The sequence below is a fragment of the Salmo trutta genome, chromosome 33 (genome assembly GCF_901001165.1).
Source record: "Salmo trutta chromosome 33, fSalTru1.1, whole genome shotgun sequence".
NCBI lineage: Eukaryota > Metazoa > Chordata > Actinopteri > Salmoniformes > Salmonidae > Salmo > Salmo trutta.
In genome coordinates this window covers 25,483,554-25,502,105 of record NC_042989.1, presented here as the reverse complement: position 1 = coordinate 25,502,105, position 18,552 = coordinate 25,483,554, and the positions used below count along the sequence as shown (strand labels likewise).

Below are 18,552 nucleotides of genomic sequence, written 5' to 3'. Positions count from 1 at the left end.
TCAAAGAGGGCACAGAGAGGGGGCAGCTGCAGAGCTAAGGCCCTGAGCCCTGGTCCTCTGAATGTGAAACAACACACACACAGAGCACTTTGGATTCAAACATTCTTTCCAGTATAAACTGCAGCCATATTAACCACACTCCATATAGGAATATACTACATATAGTGTATGTAGAGCATGTGTGTGTGCAGACAGGGTGTGTTCTGTGGTCGGGGGCCATCTTTATGAATAGCACCTCATATTTATGCCTGTGTGACAATCAATGTGTGTGTGGAGTGCTGGTGATAATGCAGACTGTTAATCTGTCTGGCCTGCAGGGCAGAGAGACAGACACAGGCTCCCAAGACTGGCACAGCAGCCTCTGTGGTCAATCACATCTACTGGATTGCAGTAAGAGTAGTGTATGCATGCTGCTGTGACAGACTGTCCACATCGCAACCACACACACACGCTGGCACATTCAGAAACAATTACATTCACATTAGACCTACATTCAAACCCACCAACTCGGAACAGCCAAGTCTTTCACAAAAAAAACGAAATACTACAAAATGTGCAGAAGAATCTCTTTAATATACCATTAGCTGTGCTTTATTGCATGGAAGATCATTTTTAACAACCTCTTATAAAACACAAAAATGTTTAGGGAAAGTCAGCAAGGCTTCTGCAAATGAATCTATCAAACTGCTCAAGTATAACACAACCAGTCAAATACATTTACTGTCTAAACATTTTTCCCATTCCTATGTTGAGAATTCCCAGGGCAGACTTGACAGTTTTGGCTTAACCCCTTAGATTAACCGGGTTCAGGCAGCACAGAGGGAACTCACTTCATAGACCCAGTGGAGGAGAGTATGAGTGGGTCCCAGCGAGCGCTGTGCTGCCGTGTTGGCGGGCGGACTGAACCCAGCCCAACACAAACACAGACTACGCCTCTGACTGGGCCAGCCGCTGGTAATGGGATTAAAGAGAAACAAAAAGGATGGAAACCAAGGGCTAAGGTTTCTCCTTCCTGCATTACCCTCACCGTGTTAAAAGGCATTTCCTGTGGAATGATTCCATCCTTCTGCGGAATATCTCTACGGATGAGTAAAGAAGGGTAGAGGGGAAGGCAAGCTTGAGGTTTGGATTACCAGGCCTGCTCTGGCTCAGACAGTGACCGTTTTCCTTCCCATGCTTAAAGCTAGAATCCTTAGTTGAATCAATAACAAAGCTGTCTTCCCACCTCTGTTTTGGTAAAAAGCTGAGGGATGGGCCTGGATAAAATGTTACCACTCAAATTCATATATAATCCTTGCATCCGTTGGTCTGACTATCCATGATATCAAAAGGATAGCTTTAACCATGTTTAAAGGCTATACACTTTACATTACATTGTTGACAAACATTGGCGTAAAACAAGCTTATATTTTGGGTTCTGATGGGGTATGACAGTTGAACTAAGCTCATGAGGAATTTATAAGTTATATTCAAGAATCAATGGGTATATAATTTATTTATAAGTCCAAAAATGTATGTAGCAACTAAGGATTCTAGCTTTAAACAGATTAAACTCTCCTGAACAGCCCATGTAAGAGCCCATTACAAAGCTTTGGGTAGGCAGGAAAACCAACTTCCCAAAGGAGAACTTTCCTTACACCATTAATTCCTAGAGAAATTGGTTGATTTGTTTAAGGGTTTTTCCAAATTTTTCAAATGCCTCCAAAATCCCCCTCCAAGAGCACTGCCTTGAATTTGGAATCCTGGGTCATGTCATGGTAGGGTCGGGTCCAACCTGGCTGTCTAATTGGAACAGTTTGAACTAGTCTGCCACTTCAAACAGCCTGTGTGTGTGTGTGTGTGTGTGTGGGTGGTGTGGGGGAACCCAAGACCCTTCCCCTCTAATGGGACTACCAGAGGATCCCGCTGGGGAGAGAGTGGGAACTGGTAGATGCCGGCTTCTAGCCAGTAAAAATGTTAAAGCCGATCAATAAAAATGTTGCGGGCAAATTGTCCGGAAGAAAACAAAATCCATATCAAAATAATGCTTTTTATTCATTGATGGAAATACCAATCGATGTGCTCCAACTCCAAATATGGGCTACTTCATAGGCTAATAAATCCTCAAGCATTAGTGCGTTTCTATTTTTACTCACGCAAAATACGCTAGTTCCTCATAAGGGACTTCAGCTAAGTGTACCCCGACGAAGCAAAATTGGCGAAGATTGTGTTGACCGTCCCCGTTTTCAGTGTGAATGACGAGAGGCGATTCCTTCTCCAAAACAGATCGCGCCTTCTTGAAGGCAAAGTAACGAGGCCGATGTGCATCGAGCTGCTCCAAGTGGTTGGATAATTTTGACTTCCCAACAGCAGCGGGTCACTTTGAGCAGCCCAAGGTCCACCGTAAACAAAAGTAAATTAGAGGCAAATTGTGTTGGTCAGGCCCAGTCCTGGCAGTTCTGCTGCCACCCTAGGGAAGATCAACATATGCCGCCCTTGTCATGTATAGTAGAAAGATTTGGAATGGATCGATAGACTAGAGTAGAGTAATGATGTGCATCATGCACAATTAGTGCATTTCAGTTGAGCTTATTCAGTAGCACTTGGAAACAAAAATTCGTTGCCAACTATTCACATCGGAGAGTTACGTTGCAATCACTAGGCAACCAACTGCCTAAAGTAGAAACCAGTTATCAATAAGCCACGTATATTACACAACACGAGTCACAATCCCACGATAGTTCAATGACAATAAACAGAACATTTATTAACATTCAGAACAGTAAAAACATTTATTTTTAAATTGCGATATAAATTTGAACTTTGGAAAAAACTGCTTTCATAAATGCATGGCGCAGGCCTCATTTCACGGGATCATTGTAAAATAAGCTCTCAATGAACAAGCCTTATGTAACAAAATTTGATTGTCCAACATCTCTTTTACAATTTCTTCATTTTGTGGCCGCCTAGTGTCCTCTTTCCACTAATGTGGTGCTGAATCGCAGCTGGAATGTGGAGTGGGAGGGGCTGGCCAGTCACGGCTTGGACAGATCCAGCAATTGTCAAAATAACCCGAACCCTTTTTCTAACCTTAACAGAATTAGGTTATGTTCATTTTCCCAATCTGCTGTACCAGTTCTCCTAACCTGCTTCGAAAAGTCAAATCTGACATTAATTTGACAAAAGCTGGTTCCCTTCTAGCCCATGACCGGCCAGCCCCGGTGTTCTCAGACAGCCATATTTTGTTACTTATTAGGCCTAATTAAAATATTCATGCCTGGGCTAAATTAGAGAGGCCTGTATTTGAAAACAGCTGTGTTTTGTTATTTATTCATACAAACAGCCTATAGGACAGGTCATTCAGAAATTATGAGATTTTCATGTGTAGGGGACTTGTTCTTCTAGGCTAAAAGGTATTATTTTTTTATGATTTCTAGCAGGGATGGAAGACGTAAAGGACAATGTTTTGCTTTTCAATAAAATAGAAATGTATACTCTTAAAATTAATTACAATGATCTAAATGTAATTTTGAGCACCGTGGGTGGATGCCCTAATGCGTATGAATGTCCGGTTAATTAAAATCTTGTCGGTCACATTGTCCGGTGCCAAAATGTCCTACTGGAAACCCTGGTGGGAACATGGGTTCCCCCAGTCAGATTACATTATTCTCATAGGAACCGCACACAGCACTATCCCTATAGGCATACAAGTCATAGTGGATTTCTCCCATAGGAGTCACACTGCATTTGTTCCCAGAGGCTTCAGGTACTAAAAATCTGTTGTTTTGCCCCTGAGGAAGGCAGTTAACCCACTGTTCCACAGGCACCGAAGACGTGAATGTCGATGAAGGCAGCCAACAGCACCTCTCTGATTGAGGGGTTGGGTTAAAATGCAGAAAACACATTTCAGTTGAAGGCATTCAGTTGTACAACTGACTAGTTATCACTCTTTCCCATGTTCTCTCTGGCCTGTACCCTTGCCACCTCTATAAGAAAATATGCCCTTTTTCCACAGAGGCCTGAGAACTTTTATAGAGCGTAGATCAATGGCTACAGTGTGTGCGCGCACACGCACACACACACACACACACACACACACACACACACACACACACACACACACACTTTCCATTAAGGACATAAAAACAAGTGAGGGAGGTTGGGTGTCACATTATTGTGAACTGACGAAGGAGATGAGTGGGGGTGTCTTTTCAGAGTATGTGAAAGCTCTTCAAAGGGGTAACCAGGCTCAAATGCTGTAGAAATGTTTTACTGCCATCCTGAAAACAGCACTTAAAACACACTTAAATGCAAAAGCTGAGATGAAGTGAGAAGCAACATGCAAAAATTGACAAATTCTGTCTCACTAACCCAGGTTTCTCCTAATTTGAACATCAGTGTGTATGTATTAGTGCCAACAATCCAATTGACTCATTACACGAGAGGCCAAACATATGGTTAAAGCCAAGTGTGTTTTCAATGTAACAAAATAAGAGGAAGTTCCGTTTCAAAGCAATTAGACAGTGATCTATTTTCACAATATGGGGGATGATTAACAAAGCTAGACCTGATGCCCACAGTCTATCATTACCCCACCCACCCTGGAGCAGGGGGCAGGATGGACGGGCACCTGCTGTTACTGTGCCGGTCCTGCTGTCACCCACTATATCCATTCATTTGGACCTAGATCTATGTACAACAGGTTATCAACAAAACAGCTCAGTCCAGGGGTGACAGACAGGCATGATTCTGGACAGCTGGGAAACAGCCGAGAGGCTGAGGCTCAGTTTGGACTTTAGAAACAGATCTGGATTCCACTGAAAGTCCTGTGTGGCTCAGTTGGTAGAGCATGGTGCTTGCAAAGCCAGGGTTGTGGGTTCGATTCCCATGGGGGAGACCAGTACGAAATTGTATACAATCACTACTGTAAGTTGCAATGGAACTACAGCATTCTTAACCTGTCTGGGCCAGTGGGACGCTTGCATCCCACCCTAATCAACAGCCAGTGGAATCGCGTCGCGCTAAATGCTAAACCTCATAAATGCTATAACTTCAATTTCTCAAACATATGACTATTTTACACCGTTTTATAGATACACCTCTCCTGAATCGAACCACGTTGTCCGATTTCAAAAAAAGTCTTTACAGCAAAAGCAAAACATTGGATTATGTCCGCAGAGTACCCAGCCAGAAATAATCAGTCATTTTCAAAGCAACTAGCATGCATCACAAATACCCAAAACACAGCTAAATGCAGCACTAACCTTTGACAACCTTCATCAGATGACACTCCTAGGACATCATGTTACACAACACATGCATTTTTTGTTCGATAAAGTTCATATTTATATATAAAAACAGCATTTTACATCGGCGCATGACGTTCAGAAAATCTTTTCCCTCAAATGCTTCCGGTGAATTAGCGCTACAATTTACAAAATTACTATTCGAAAACATTGTTAAAATGTAATATTGTCATTCAAAGACTTATAGATTAACATGTCTTGAATGCCATCGCTTTGCCAGATTTAAAAATAACTTTACTGGGAAATCACACTTTGCAATAAACGACATGGTATGCCCAGAATAAAAGTCAAGGCTATAAATGTTGGAGCCATCTTGGAACAATCAACCATCAAATATACTATTGTAAATAATACCTTACCTTTGATTATCTTTATCAGAAGGCACTTCTAGGAATCCCAGGTCCATAACAAATATAGTTTTGTTCAAAAAAGTTAATAATTTATGTCCCAATAGTGTTAGCGCGCTCCGAAGGCTAGTGAAAATGTACCGTGTGCATCTGACTTGTCGTCAGGAATGAGCAAAAAATATATATTTAAGTTCGTTCAAACGTTGTATAACATAAATCTTTAAAGGGCTTTTTCAACCAGGGCTTCAATAATATTCCATTGGGGCGGTTGCATTGTCTTTCAAAACGTTTCGAAAAGGGAGAGTACCCATGGGCGCCGACATCACAATGGTAATGGCCCATCCCCTGTGACCAATTTCCACAGCCTCTCTTTGGGTCAGTTACTACCATAGGAGACGACTCAAACCACTTTGTAAAGACTGGGCACATCTAGTGGAAGCCATAAGAAGTGCTAAATGATTCACAAGCCCCTGTGTGTTTCAATGGCAAATGTTTGAAGTGATTCCACACATCAGATTTCAGTTTCCTGTCAGGATTTGTCTCAGGGTTTTGACTGCCATATGAGTTCTGTTATACTCACAGACACCATTCAAACAGTTTTAGAAACTTTAGGGTGTTTACTATCCAAATCAAACAATTATATGCATATTCTATTACTGGGCAGGAGTAGTAACCAGATTAAATCGGGTACGTTTTTTATCCGGCCGTGCAAAAACTGCCCCCTATCCCCAACAGGTTTTAAAGGCATACTTAGAGATTTTGGCAATTAAGGGCCTTTATCTACTTCCCCAGAGTCAGATGAACTCGTGGATACCATTTTTATGTGTGTGCAGTTTGAAGGAAGTTGCTAACTAGCGTTAGCGCAATGACTGGTAGTCTATGGGTAACACTAGTTAGCATTCACTCACAAAACTACCTCTAACGTCCTTTATACTGGACATAGAGACATACACTTGGTATCCACAAGTTCATCTGACTCTGGGGAAGTAGATAAAAGGACCGCGTCGACAAAATCTCGAAGTATCCCTTTAAGGCTATAAGCACAAGTTTTTGGCCATGTAAACACTGTCCTTTTGGCAGCCAACTGCCTGGCTAGTCCTGTGATAATCCTAACATTCCTGGTCCACATCCTTACTGAAGCACTGAAAACAGCAGGTTTCCTTTCAGAAGCCAGAACATGACAGTCCAGGGAGAATCAAAGAACAATCAGGCGAGTCAGACACTGGAAACGCTCTAAAGTAGAGGAGAAAAAGGCTGCAAAGTGCCCCACGGCATGTAGACTCGCTAGTATACTACTGCAACACGTTTGGAAGCAGATATCATGGGTAAGGTTATTTACTTTGCAATGAAATCCAAATACCTTAGATTGTGTGTTCTATTACAGAAGAACACTACGTCTTTCTTATCTGAAGCAGACCTGCAGACCTTGATCAAATCACCGGTAAATCCTACATAATTGATTATGTGCTGCAGATTTAGGATGACATGCACATCTGTTCCTTACAACAGTATATAAACACACTGGTGCACGTTCACTTGCATGCACACACAGCCCTCCTCCTCTCGCTCCTCCCAACGCCAGGCTCGCATCTACCACCAAGCCCGGTGATACTCAGGCAGGCTTAGCTTGGGTTCTCAGGGGTTTGATTACATGAGAGAACAGTCTTTCACATCCCACAGAAAAAGCCTTCCCTCCTCCTCTCCCCCCTGCTTTCCAGGGGGGCTCTGGCCATCTGTCCCCTCGTTGTCTCCTTCCTGGTCCTACCCTGCCTGGGCTGGACAGTGGGAAAGTTGCTGGGCATACAATAGCAGTGCCACTAACTCTCCCTCTTTTTATTTAGCCCGGCAAACCTGTTGGGAATCAGAGGAATAGCCATTGTTCTCAGGAGGCGTGCCATTGTGGGAATTCCAGCATTCCAGCACAATGGCTCTGGGCAGCCTGGGCTGTAATTAGAAAAAGAAAACTAAAAGAAAAGAAACTGCTAAGCCTTCCTCTGATGCATGACTTTACTTCACATGAGCAAAACAAAGCCCATACACAAGACAGTGGCTAGTGTGAAAGGGACAGTTGTGCAACAGTACCATCCCCACTGAGCATCTAACCAACTGTGCACATTGAGTATCTATAAGCTATGGACCTTTATCCCCCCTGGGCTATTAAGAACATTTTTGGGGAGGACTTTGTCCAAGAGTACAATTTGACATCATGGCTCATCCTGTTTACTGTCTGTAAGCTTAGTTACCATCACCAAGAGCAAATGTGTGACCTCATCAGCTGATCCATTGGTGTGTTTCTGTAGGCTATTTGTGTAGGGTCCTAAGTTTAACGAAGTGTATTTTTGCCTTGCCTTTGTTCAAGGGCTTATCTTGAACAAAGATTACACTTTTAACCTGGTTCTCCAACATGATAAATGTCTTAAGGAGAGTGACAAAAAAAACCCTGTCTATCGAGGGGAGATGGACAATGACGGAGTAGAGATCACACTGATGTCATGTGGTAAGAAACTCCGCCTCATCCTGGCCCTACTAGCCCTGGCCCTACTAGCCCTGGCCCTACTAGCCCTGGCCCTACTAGCCCTACTCCCCATGCAGGCTCCAGTCACGCTGGGGATACCTCACTCAGCAGATAAGGTGGCGAGACACCGACAGAGGTCGAGGAGGTTGGATTCTAGGGCTGTGATGGAAAAGGGGAGTTTTGACCTGTGGATATACTTGCTGACCTGCAGGCATGTGACAAAGACAGACAGAACGAGAGAACGACACCAAGGGGAGGAAGGAGTGAACAACAGAAAGTGCCACAGGCACAAACTCTGTGAGTCACTCCTGGCTGAGTCCCCAAGCACCGAACGCGTCAGTCACCTCCACGTTTCAACAGGACATAAACGGAAAGCCCAGTTATGGGTTGCTGAGTTTCTTCCTGTAATGGAAATCCAATGAAGTCCTTTCTCACAGCTCAGAGAGGCTGCCCCTGCATAAGCTTGTGTACAACAATCAGAGGTCATACACGTCAATGCGCAGAATGACTTCTATGGGCATTCTTATTCAGTGAGGTCTGGGCCTCGGACTGGAGCAGTAGCTGTGTGTAATGCTAGTGGTTTTAGAACTACCTCTCCCGCCTACTAAACACTGCACTGCAGCCAGCCAGCCAGCCAGCCAGCCAGCCAGCCAGCTCATTACCTCGCACGTAAACAACCACTAAAGAGAGTAACAAAGGGCCACAAAAATGGCAGAAATTCCCTGTCACTCCACCCCAGCTTTCCTTATTCCATGCTCATATTGTTGTGTTTGTTAAAAAACAATCATCCCAGGACAAACAAAGTCTTTGTGCAATTGCACAAAGCTTTTTTCAAGTCGTCTGAAAAAACATCTTAAGTCAACTTCACTCAAAACTCCCCTCCCAAAAGGCACCTATACTGTCACTCTCGCGCCAGGCTAAAACATATGTCGTATTTTTCTCTGAGGTTGTCTCTTCAGTCTTCACAGAGATGGAACACCACGTTTCATCCCAGCGAGGCAGAGGAAACCTATCATGCCCAGCCATGTAAAAAGGACCTGACCAGGAAACTCCTGCCCCTTATTTATAGACAATAGACAGACTAGCCTGTACAGTATAGTGAGTGACCTTTATTTATAGACAGACATATAGACTGCCTGTACAGTATAGTGAGTGACCTTTATTTATAGACAGACTAGCCTGTACAGTATAGTGAGTGACCTTTATTTATAGACAATAGACAGACTAGCCTGTACAGTAGTGAGTGACCTTTATAGACAGACAGACTTGCTGTACAGTATAGTGAGTGACCTTTATTTAGACAGACTTGCTGTACAGTATAGTGAGTGACCTTTATTTAGACAGACTTGCTGTACAGTATAGTGAGTGACCTTTATTTAGACAGACTTGCTGTACAGTATAGTGAATGAGTGAAGTGACAACAGTGGCCTCTTTTCTCCTCATGTCAGGTGTATGGTCATGGTGGCCCAGCCAGTTTAACAGGGATGTCATGGGACTACCTTTAAGATTGTATGGGTTTACCCTGTTGCCCTTCAGAGATAAAGGGAATACACAACTTTCAAAACCCCCAAATCTGGCTTTTAGTTAAGTTATAACAGGCTGTTAAACAGTCAGAAAGGACCAGAAAAAAATCTCTGTCATCTTTAACTGCCAAGCGAAGAGGAGTGTATTTCCTCGTCCAAATCTTAAAATGAACCTTGCATCCCATTTCTGACCTCCCCATAAATCGGGCAGGCCTGCCTCCAGCTTGGCCCAGGCACCCACACACTATTTGTTTTTACCCACGATGTGCATTCTCTCAGCTAAACCAGGCTTTACCAGTAACCCTGCTCTTTGTGCCGGTCCCAAACGCTCACAATGACTGCCAGCGCAGCCCTGAACCACAGCTGGGCCCGGTAAACAAACAACGGGAGCGTAGCCATAACGGGTCTGGTGGGGAGTTGGAGACTTGAGATGGGGGGGGGGGGGGGGGGGGGGGGGCATTCCGTTTAGAAAGATTTACAGCCTACACGCATCCAGGTCAGGGAAGGAGACAAGGGTCAAAGAGACTGAGTATCGTTACTCTGTCGTCCCTCCCACTGAAGACCATTAAGTCGTCAGCACACACAGAACAAGCAATAAGCTGAGAATCAACACACCACAATGATGGTTGTACTGCTTTCATTGACATTTCACAGCCACCCAAATGTTCTCTTACTCAGATTACACGCTGTACATTACAGCTGAATAGAAACAACTCCGCAATAGGAATCCTCAGCAGCTAGCGCTCAGATCCTGTGGAACAGAGAGAACGAGTTGAAAAGAGAGCGGGGCGTTGAGATGAGTCGATCCTATTCTCCGTGTGGGAGAGACTGAAGGTGAGTCATCTTCAGTGGGATGTCATCTGTGAGCGACAGCGTGACCAGCCAGTGTGACACCCACAGGGCACGATGCAGACAGACAGCCATCCCACTGAAAGGCAGTGATGCACCAGACTCCTACTCTGCCATGTTAATGACCTACCTGTGTCTCTCACTCTCCCTCTGACACACACACAAAATAATGTGTTTCTTCTCTTATGTGTTAGTGACAAAAATAAAAGTACTCTCACAAATCATGAATGATTGAATAGTTCCTTGTGACGGCAGGACAGACACAGAAATCATTTTTCACCACAAAACACACCCTGTTAATTTCCTGTTCCGTGCCACCCAATACTGTTGTGAATGAGCAAGACTGACTGACCGAGTTACTGTCATTTTAACCCACAGAATTCTGTCAACATAAAATGTACTGTTGACTGGAAATTGTTCTAAAATCACAAGAGGTAAAACGAGGTGAAATGAGTCCTAGCTATAGGATTGTGTTGGAACACTGAAAATGGCACTATTTTCCTTGAGATGGGAGATACCAGTAGTTTGAGCAGTAATACATTATATGCGATACTACAAAGGCAGACATTACATGGGTTAATGTCAACCAACCTGAGGAATGCAATCTCTAGGTTACTGCCTGTGGTTGGTAGAATGTAGACTTGCCTATATGCCCTTAAAGCAGTAATCAGCAGTTAAAACAATAACAAAGCATTCTCCCCACCCCTGTTGTTTCAGTAAAAAGCAGAGATGGGGCTGGAGAAATGTAAATCACTTTCAAATTCATAGACAGAGCTATGGATGCAATGACTGACCATCCATGATATCAAAATGACAGTTTTAACCATGTTGAGGCTTTAGTGTTTATTTACATGTACTTTGTTTACAAACATTGGAGTGAAAGCAGCTTATAGGTTCTGATGGTCTGACAGTTAGACTTCAACAGATGAAGCAAAAGCAGATTGCCCCTTTAACATGCTGTTACACATTACATACAACCGTGGTGAAAGAATGTGTTTACGTCTATTTTACAACAACTACAAAATATTTCTCAATTATACAACGTGTTCATTTTGTTTTAGCATGAGAGCACCTAAGATAAACGGGCTAACACCAACGGGTTATGGCGGAATGAGAAGACTTGCATGTGTATAGGAAGTGGGCTCTTAACCGAGAGAGGCTGAACAGTCATTCTAGCTCAGGCATTTAAATCCTTAAAAAAAAGAAAGTGGTGGCGTAAGTGCATAAAAGGACATTCATGCTTGTTTTCACTGCTGATTCACAGAGGCAGTAGTTCGGTCCAGTAGCAGAACACATTCCTGTCATATCCAGTGGCCGTTAGAGCATAGTTCTTTAATAGTACTAACACCACCACTGTAGTGAGCATTTTGAGGCCTTACAGGACTTCAGGCACTGTATGTCGGATTCCTAACACCAGCAACACCATAAAGGCTCAAAATGTCTGACACCGACAGAACTTTGTCGGAGCCTACGACAGCACGTAGTGGTACTTCAAAATCAGCAGACCTAGTCACGAGGAACGAGCAAAGACCACCACAACTGTTTGCAACTTAAGAGTTCGCCCACAATGTGGAAATTGTCTGGCGCAGCAAAATCATGCCTATACAAAGCATGTCATTAACATAGACTTTCTACGGTGAGGTCAAAATAAATACCAACCATTTCGATTCCAACAGTCCAGGAATATCACTCATATGATTCCCAAGTTGAGGTACACCATCTCTCTCACAGCTCTCTGTACGGGCAGTCAGCCACTATGGCTGCAGTGACCCGTCTGTGCCCTGAGCAGTGACCCCTTAGGTTGCGATTATTCCCACTGTGTTAAGCTCTGTGTGTTTCAGAGGCCAATGCTCTTAGGGCAGACTGGGGCCAAACCTCTAGAAGGACCGCTAAGCTCAGATGATCTGGGAGATTTGCAATTCACATTGGGATTTGAATGAAAAGCAAACTGCCCTGCCCAGTTTGACAGAGGCACAAGGAAGGTGACCCCCTCTAACCTTCCAGTGCATTAGAAAATGAGCGTCAACCAATTGTGGTTTACAGTTTGGAACCTTTTATGAACCTCTCAGACAATATCGTCTTCATCGTGTACATTCTAATTCAAATCCTTGGCCTAACCACCAACCCAATACTGTTGCACACAACAAACTGGACAATGGAGAAATATAATCTATTGGTGACTGATTGAGAAGTCCCCATATTGCAAGCTCTTCCACATCAGGTTAACACGTGGGCCTGTCAGTAACAGGACAGGCAGGGCGAAACCACTGCCATCACTTTCAGGTTCCTGTCCCTCAGGGAGAATACTCTTACACAGCTTCCCTGAAGTCTAAAGCCTTTTAAAAAGGGAAGTTACACATCTCTAGATCAACAGATTACAATAGGTCCACCCTAAAAAGGAGAATGAGAGGATTACTGGACATTCATTGCGCCAAAAGGACAGTTTTTATCTTAACGATTTCCATGGAATAACCTGCCTCGTTCTTTACTTCCTTCTTTGAACATGGACCCTGGTGTGTGGAGGGGGGGGCAGTCCTGTGGTACTTAGCCCAGTTTAGTTAAAATTAACACATGCTTCTCTACTGGCTGTATACATAGTCGATGCAGGTTATTACAGGGGATTAATAAAGCCTAGGTCATTGCAGCCATGCTGGTACAGAAGAGCGAGAGAAGGGCATTATCATGTGTAGTAGAGGCACATGGCTCAATAAGCTCTCTGTTCTGAGTCTGTTCCTACCGCCACCCTGTAATTGCCTGATAAGGATCATGAAGATCAATGCCAACACCTCACTATCACCTCTCAAGATAAGGCCTCGGACATGCTCCAGAGGCAAAGCCACTGGGCACTTCACACTACCAATTTGGCATGTCAGTGCTATTCTAAAAAATGACACCCTCCTCCTCTGGCTGGTACGGTCCTTATTTTTGACACTTCCATCCTGTGACCACATTGGGACAGATGTAGGCCACTAGATCATCTGCTCTCTAATCATGGTCCATTTCTTAAAAACAAACCTGTCACTACATTTCTCACACCAATTACAACAGTCTGCATGCAAGAGTCTTTGTGATTGGAGTATTCTATTGTCAAATACTGAAAACCTCAGACATACTGTAACACTATACTGCTGATATTTTTCTTAAACTAAAGTCAGTAAAACTCACATTACTATGAAAGCCTCTTCTTACTCACCAACTTGAACAGTAGTTGTGATTGCATTATTGGAATGCCTGAGCAAACTTAGTAGACTCTGCTGTGATTAGGAGGATATAAAAAAGAGAGTGAGTTTGTAAGTGTGAAACATTCTCTGAACAACACTAGCTCTCCTCAGTCTGGGCATTAGGAGCAGCAGGAAGCCTAGTGGTTAAGAGCGTTGGGCTCATAACCCAAATGGGAAAAATCTGTCGATGTGCCCTTGAGCAAGGCACTTAACCGCTACTGTAAGTCCCTCTGGATAAGAGGGTCTGCTAAATGTAATGTGAATGGACTCAAGACTATATATATTAGGGAAATGACTGAAGTCTGCCATCAACTTCAACACCCAGTGTGGTCCTGCTTCTGTTATCGAGTACAATTGCTAAGGAAAATATAAAATAGATTAAAACTGTATTAAAGTAAATTTCACAATATTAGTGCATACGGTAGTATGATAGCCTGCTTGAAGAACTGGTGAGAAAGGTGCTGCAGGACATCCAGTCAAAAACAAATATATATATATATATATATATTACATACACACAAACATATTAATGCAACAATTTCAAATATTTTACTGAGTGGATTACTGGACATTCATTGTGCCAAAAGGACAGTTTATAAGGAAATCAGTACATTTAAATCAATTCATTAGGTCCTAATCTATGGCTAATAATGACTGGGAATACAGATACGCATCTGTTGGTCACAGATACCTTAAAAAGGTAGAGGCGTGGATCAGAAAACCGTTTGCCTCAAGCAGAGCGACATCTTCGCATAGAGTTGACCAGGCTGTTGATTGTGGCCTGTGGAATGTTGTCCCACTCCTCTGCAATGGCTGTGTGAAGTTGCTGGATATTGGCGGGAACTGGAACACGCTGTCGTACACGTCAATCCAGAGCATCCAAACAGGCTCAATGAGTGACATGTCTGGTTAGTATGCAGGCCGTGGAAGAACTGCCTCCAGGAATTGTGTACAGATCCTTGCGACATGGGACTGTGCATTATCATGCTGAAACATGAGGTGATGGCGACGGATGAATGGCACGACAATGGGCCTCAGGATGTTGTCACAGTATCTCTGTTCATTCAAATTGCCATCGATAAAATGCAGTTGTGTTCATTGTCCGTAGCTTATGCCTGCCCATACCATAACCCCACCATGGGGCACTCTGTTCACAACATTGACATCAGCAAACCGCTCGCCCACACGATGCCATGCATGTGGTCTGTGGTTGTGTTACACAACTGCAAATTGTCCCCAGAACAAGGTGAACCTGTGTAATGATCATGCAGTTTAATCAGCTTCTTGATATGCCACACCTGTCAGGTGGATGGATTATCTTGGCAAAGGAGAAATGCTCACTAACAGGGAAGTAAACAAATTTGTGCACAAAATTGGAGAGAAATAAGCTTTTTGTGCCTATGGAACATTTCTGGTGGGATCTTTTATTTCAAATCATGAAACATGGGACCAACACTTTACATGTTGTGTTTATAGTGTTGTTCAGTGTAGATTAATGGACCACTACTAATCAGCTTCAAAAAATGAAGTCAACCAACGACTGTTGACCCAAAACACACAAACGCAACCATGATCCCTCTGAAGAAAACAACCTCACGGCGATTAGCACAGGACACATTGGTGTTTGCTGAGTTTCTACTGCATGTTAAGCACCAACGGCCTGTTGTCATTTTAGGCACAGCAGCTGTCTTATGGCAGTCCAGTGAACAGAGCCAGTGGTTAGACCCTCCAATGGAGAACTGCTGAGTCAGATAGCCAGAATGAAGATTGACAAGTAGGGCCTGTCTACTGAGCAAATTGTCCCTCCATCCACTGGGCACACAGGGTAACCCCCCACAATCCCTTTAGCACATCTATCTACACACAGGCACTGAACAGGAACACTAGAAGGTCTACACACCAGGTTTAATTCATTCAGCAACTACTGAAGAGTGGACGGCTGTGGATGTTCAGTCTATGGCAATGAAATATGTAGGAACTATCAAATAACTTTACTGTGGAAAATGAAGGCCCTAGCCGAGGATATCATCAAACAACATTTCAGACCATGTTTCTTTTGACATAAAGATAATTCACAAGAGGCACTTCTATCCTCCTATGATGTTTCATATAGGGTGGAGTGTTGCTGCCTGTCTGTGACTGCCGATACTTCTCATGCCAGTAGTAGCAGACAGTCACTTTGCATGCCAATGCTGTGACAGGGTTCAGGTAGTTAAAAGAAAATAGTCCTTTGGTGATGTCATACATTTCCATAACCGGCATTCCAGGTTGGATTCTCACATTAAGAATATGCTGGGTGTTCCAATACAGCATTGTGCGAGTGGTGCTGTGTGTTTAACCAAATATGACAGGAAAATAGTTTGTGTCCAGTGTTACAATAATTTGGTCTGATGGCTGATAGAGATGCAGACAATTATGATTCAATTAATTCAGTTTATAATCTTCAGCTCCATTGTGCCTCCAGTAAAACAAACTGTTGTAACACATTGTGCTTGCCAAATAGTGAGATATATAAATAAATAACTGCACTGTTTTTGGTTAATAGTGTTATTGCAAAAGTTGGCTCCTCAAAGAACAGTGCAAGAGGCACAGCCAGAGGTAATTTGTCTGGAAACGTTGGTCCACCAGTGTCACAATAATTCTGAGTGTTTGTCAAAGATCACACAGCTGTTACGTGTTACCTCTTTTAAATTAAACTCACAAACATTCTCAAGATATTTTTTTCCCTTTGTTCTCTGTGCAACAAGTTGACAGCAACGATAGTTAGCGGCAGCATATAGAGGCAGTTTCTACGAAACATGAGCTCTAACAAAAAGCACATGCATTGCAGGGATCCGCGAGTGAGGCGTATTGAGTTGTTGTTTCTCAAGTTTCAGATAGCGGTTAACATGGACAATTATTGTGAATTGAGCGGTGTGTGAAAGTGATCCAAACTTACCTTTCATCCAGTCGACAACTTGCTTTGGTGTCCACTTCGTTATTGGATCCATTGCTTGCATTCCCAGGAAGCTATCTAAAACAACAATTTCAAATCGATACTATAAAACACTGCTTTCGGTTGCCTACGATTGTCAATTTATTATAAAACTCCCATTGCTTCTCTGTGGAGCAGCTGTCTGTCTCTCTGTGATCCTCTTCACTCTAGCTCGTATTCTCAGTGCACTCAGCGACTGGGTACTCAATCACATCACACATGGTTGGAGGCAGGAGTGAAAACCCCCATAGCTCGTCACTGGGCCTGGGATCAAGTTGCATAGTTTCGCTCAGCTGAAGCTACTGAACAGGGCGGAGCAATCAACAACATTGCACCACAAATATGTAGGCTATATCTTACTACATTGACCACCGATAATGCATGTAGCCATATGGCTGATAATGACTATACTATAATAATACATTATTGCATTCAAAAGTTGAGGAAAAAAATTACATTCTTGAAGTGCATAGTTCGTTTTTTTTCTTTACTGTGTGTTTCTGTCTCTGCAGCTTCATATAGCATTTGTTATGGGTAATTTAGCCTTTTTAAATATATAATAAATATTATAGACCATGTTTCATCATAACACATAACTTTTCGTAGCCTACACTTCGATCAGAGTAATTCTTATCAGGCATTGTTTCACAGAACGTTAGAACAGCGCAGTTTAGAAACAGTTATTAAACAGACTGGTGACAAAGAAAAGGGTGACTTGAAACAGTGCGATTGAGAGCATATCAGGGAACGGAGCAATTTTACAGAAAGAGGAACAGCATAACCTGTCCTTTCTTCAGGTCATATAAAATAACAAATTAAATTTCCCTCTTCCACACTACCATTGGTTGCGGCTCACGGCTGCGCTCTGTTGGTGGGCTAGCTATTGCTCAGCAGGAAATGATAAGCCACTTCTGCATTGTCCTACTACAGTGCCCTCAGAAAAGTATTCACACCCCTTTACTTTTTCCACATTTTGTTGTGTTAAATCCTGAATTTAAAATGTTGTGTCACTGGCCTACACACAATACCCCATCATGTCATAGTGAAATTATGTTTGTCGAATTTTTAAAAAATTTATAAAAAATGAAAAGCTGAAATGTCTTTTGTTATTGTTTTTGCATTGTCTCTGTTATGCCAAGCCTAAATAAGTTCAGGAGTAAAAATGTGCTTAACAAGTCACATAATAAGTTGTATGGACTCACTCTGTGTGCAATAATAGTGTTTAACATGATTTTTGAATGACTACCTCATCTCTGTACCCCACACATGCAATTATTTGTAAGGTCCATCAGTCAAGCAGTGAATTTCAAACACAGATTCAACCACAAAGACCAGGGTGGTTTTCCAATGCCTCGCAAAGGGCAGCTATTGGCTGTGATAGGGGAAAACTGAGGATGGATCAACAACATAGTAGTTACTCCACAATGCTAACCCTATTGACAGAGTGAAAAGAAGGAAACCTGTACAGAATAAAAATATTCCAAAACATGTATCCTGTTTGCAACAAGACACTAAAGTAAAACTGCTCAAAATGTGGCAAAGAAATAAACGTCATGTCCTGAATACAAAGCGTTATGTTTGGGGCAAATTCAACACAACACGTCACTTTGTACCAGTCTTCATATTTTCAAGCGTAGTGGTGGCTGCATCATGTTATGAGTATGCTTGTTATCAAATCATCGGCAAGGACTAGGGAGTTTTTTTGTGATAAAAATAAATGGAATAGAGCTAAGCACAGGCAAAATCCTAGAGGAAAATTTTGTTCAGTCTGCTTTCCAACAAACACTGGAAGACAAATGCACCTTTCAGCAGGACAAAAACCTTAAATTCAGGGCCAA

General features: G+C 42.8%; 1 protein-coding gene across 2 annotated transcripts in view; it reads right to left on the bottom strand.

Annotated features, from left to right (window-relative positions):
- The window catches only part of LOC115172752 (connector enhancer of kinase suppressor of ras 3), a 71,289-nt gene extending 54,284 nt beyond the window's left edge, over positions 1–17,005 (bottom strand). Inside the window, exon 1 of one of the 2 annotated variants that reach the window (XM_029730482.1) lies at positions 16,679–17,005. In XM_029730482.1, coding sequence (XP_029586342.1) covers positions 16,679–16,739 — 61 coding nt within the window. In that variant the 5' untranslated portion in view covers positions 16,740–17,005. The remainder of the gene's footprint in view (positions 1–16,678) is intronic. The other variant, XM_029730481.1, reaches the window with a different exon arrangement.
- Positions 17,006–18,552: the final 1,547 nt, after the last annotated feature.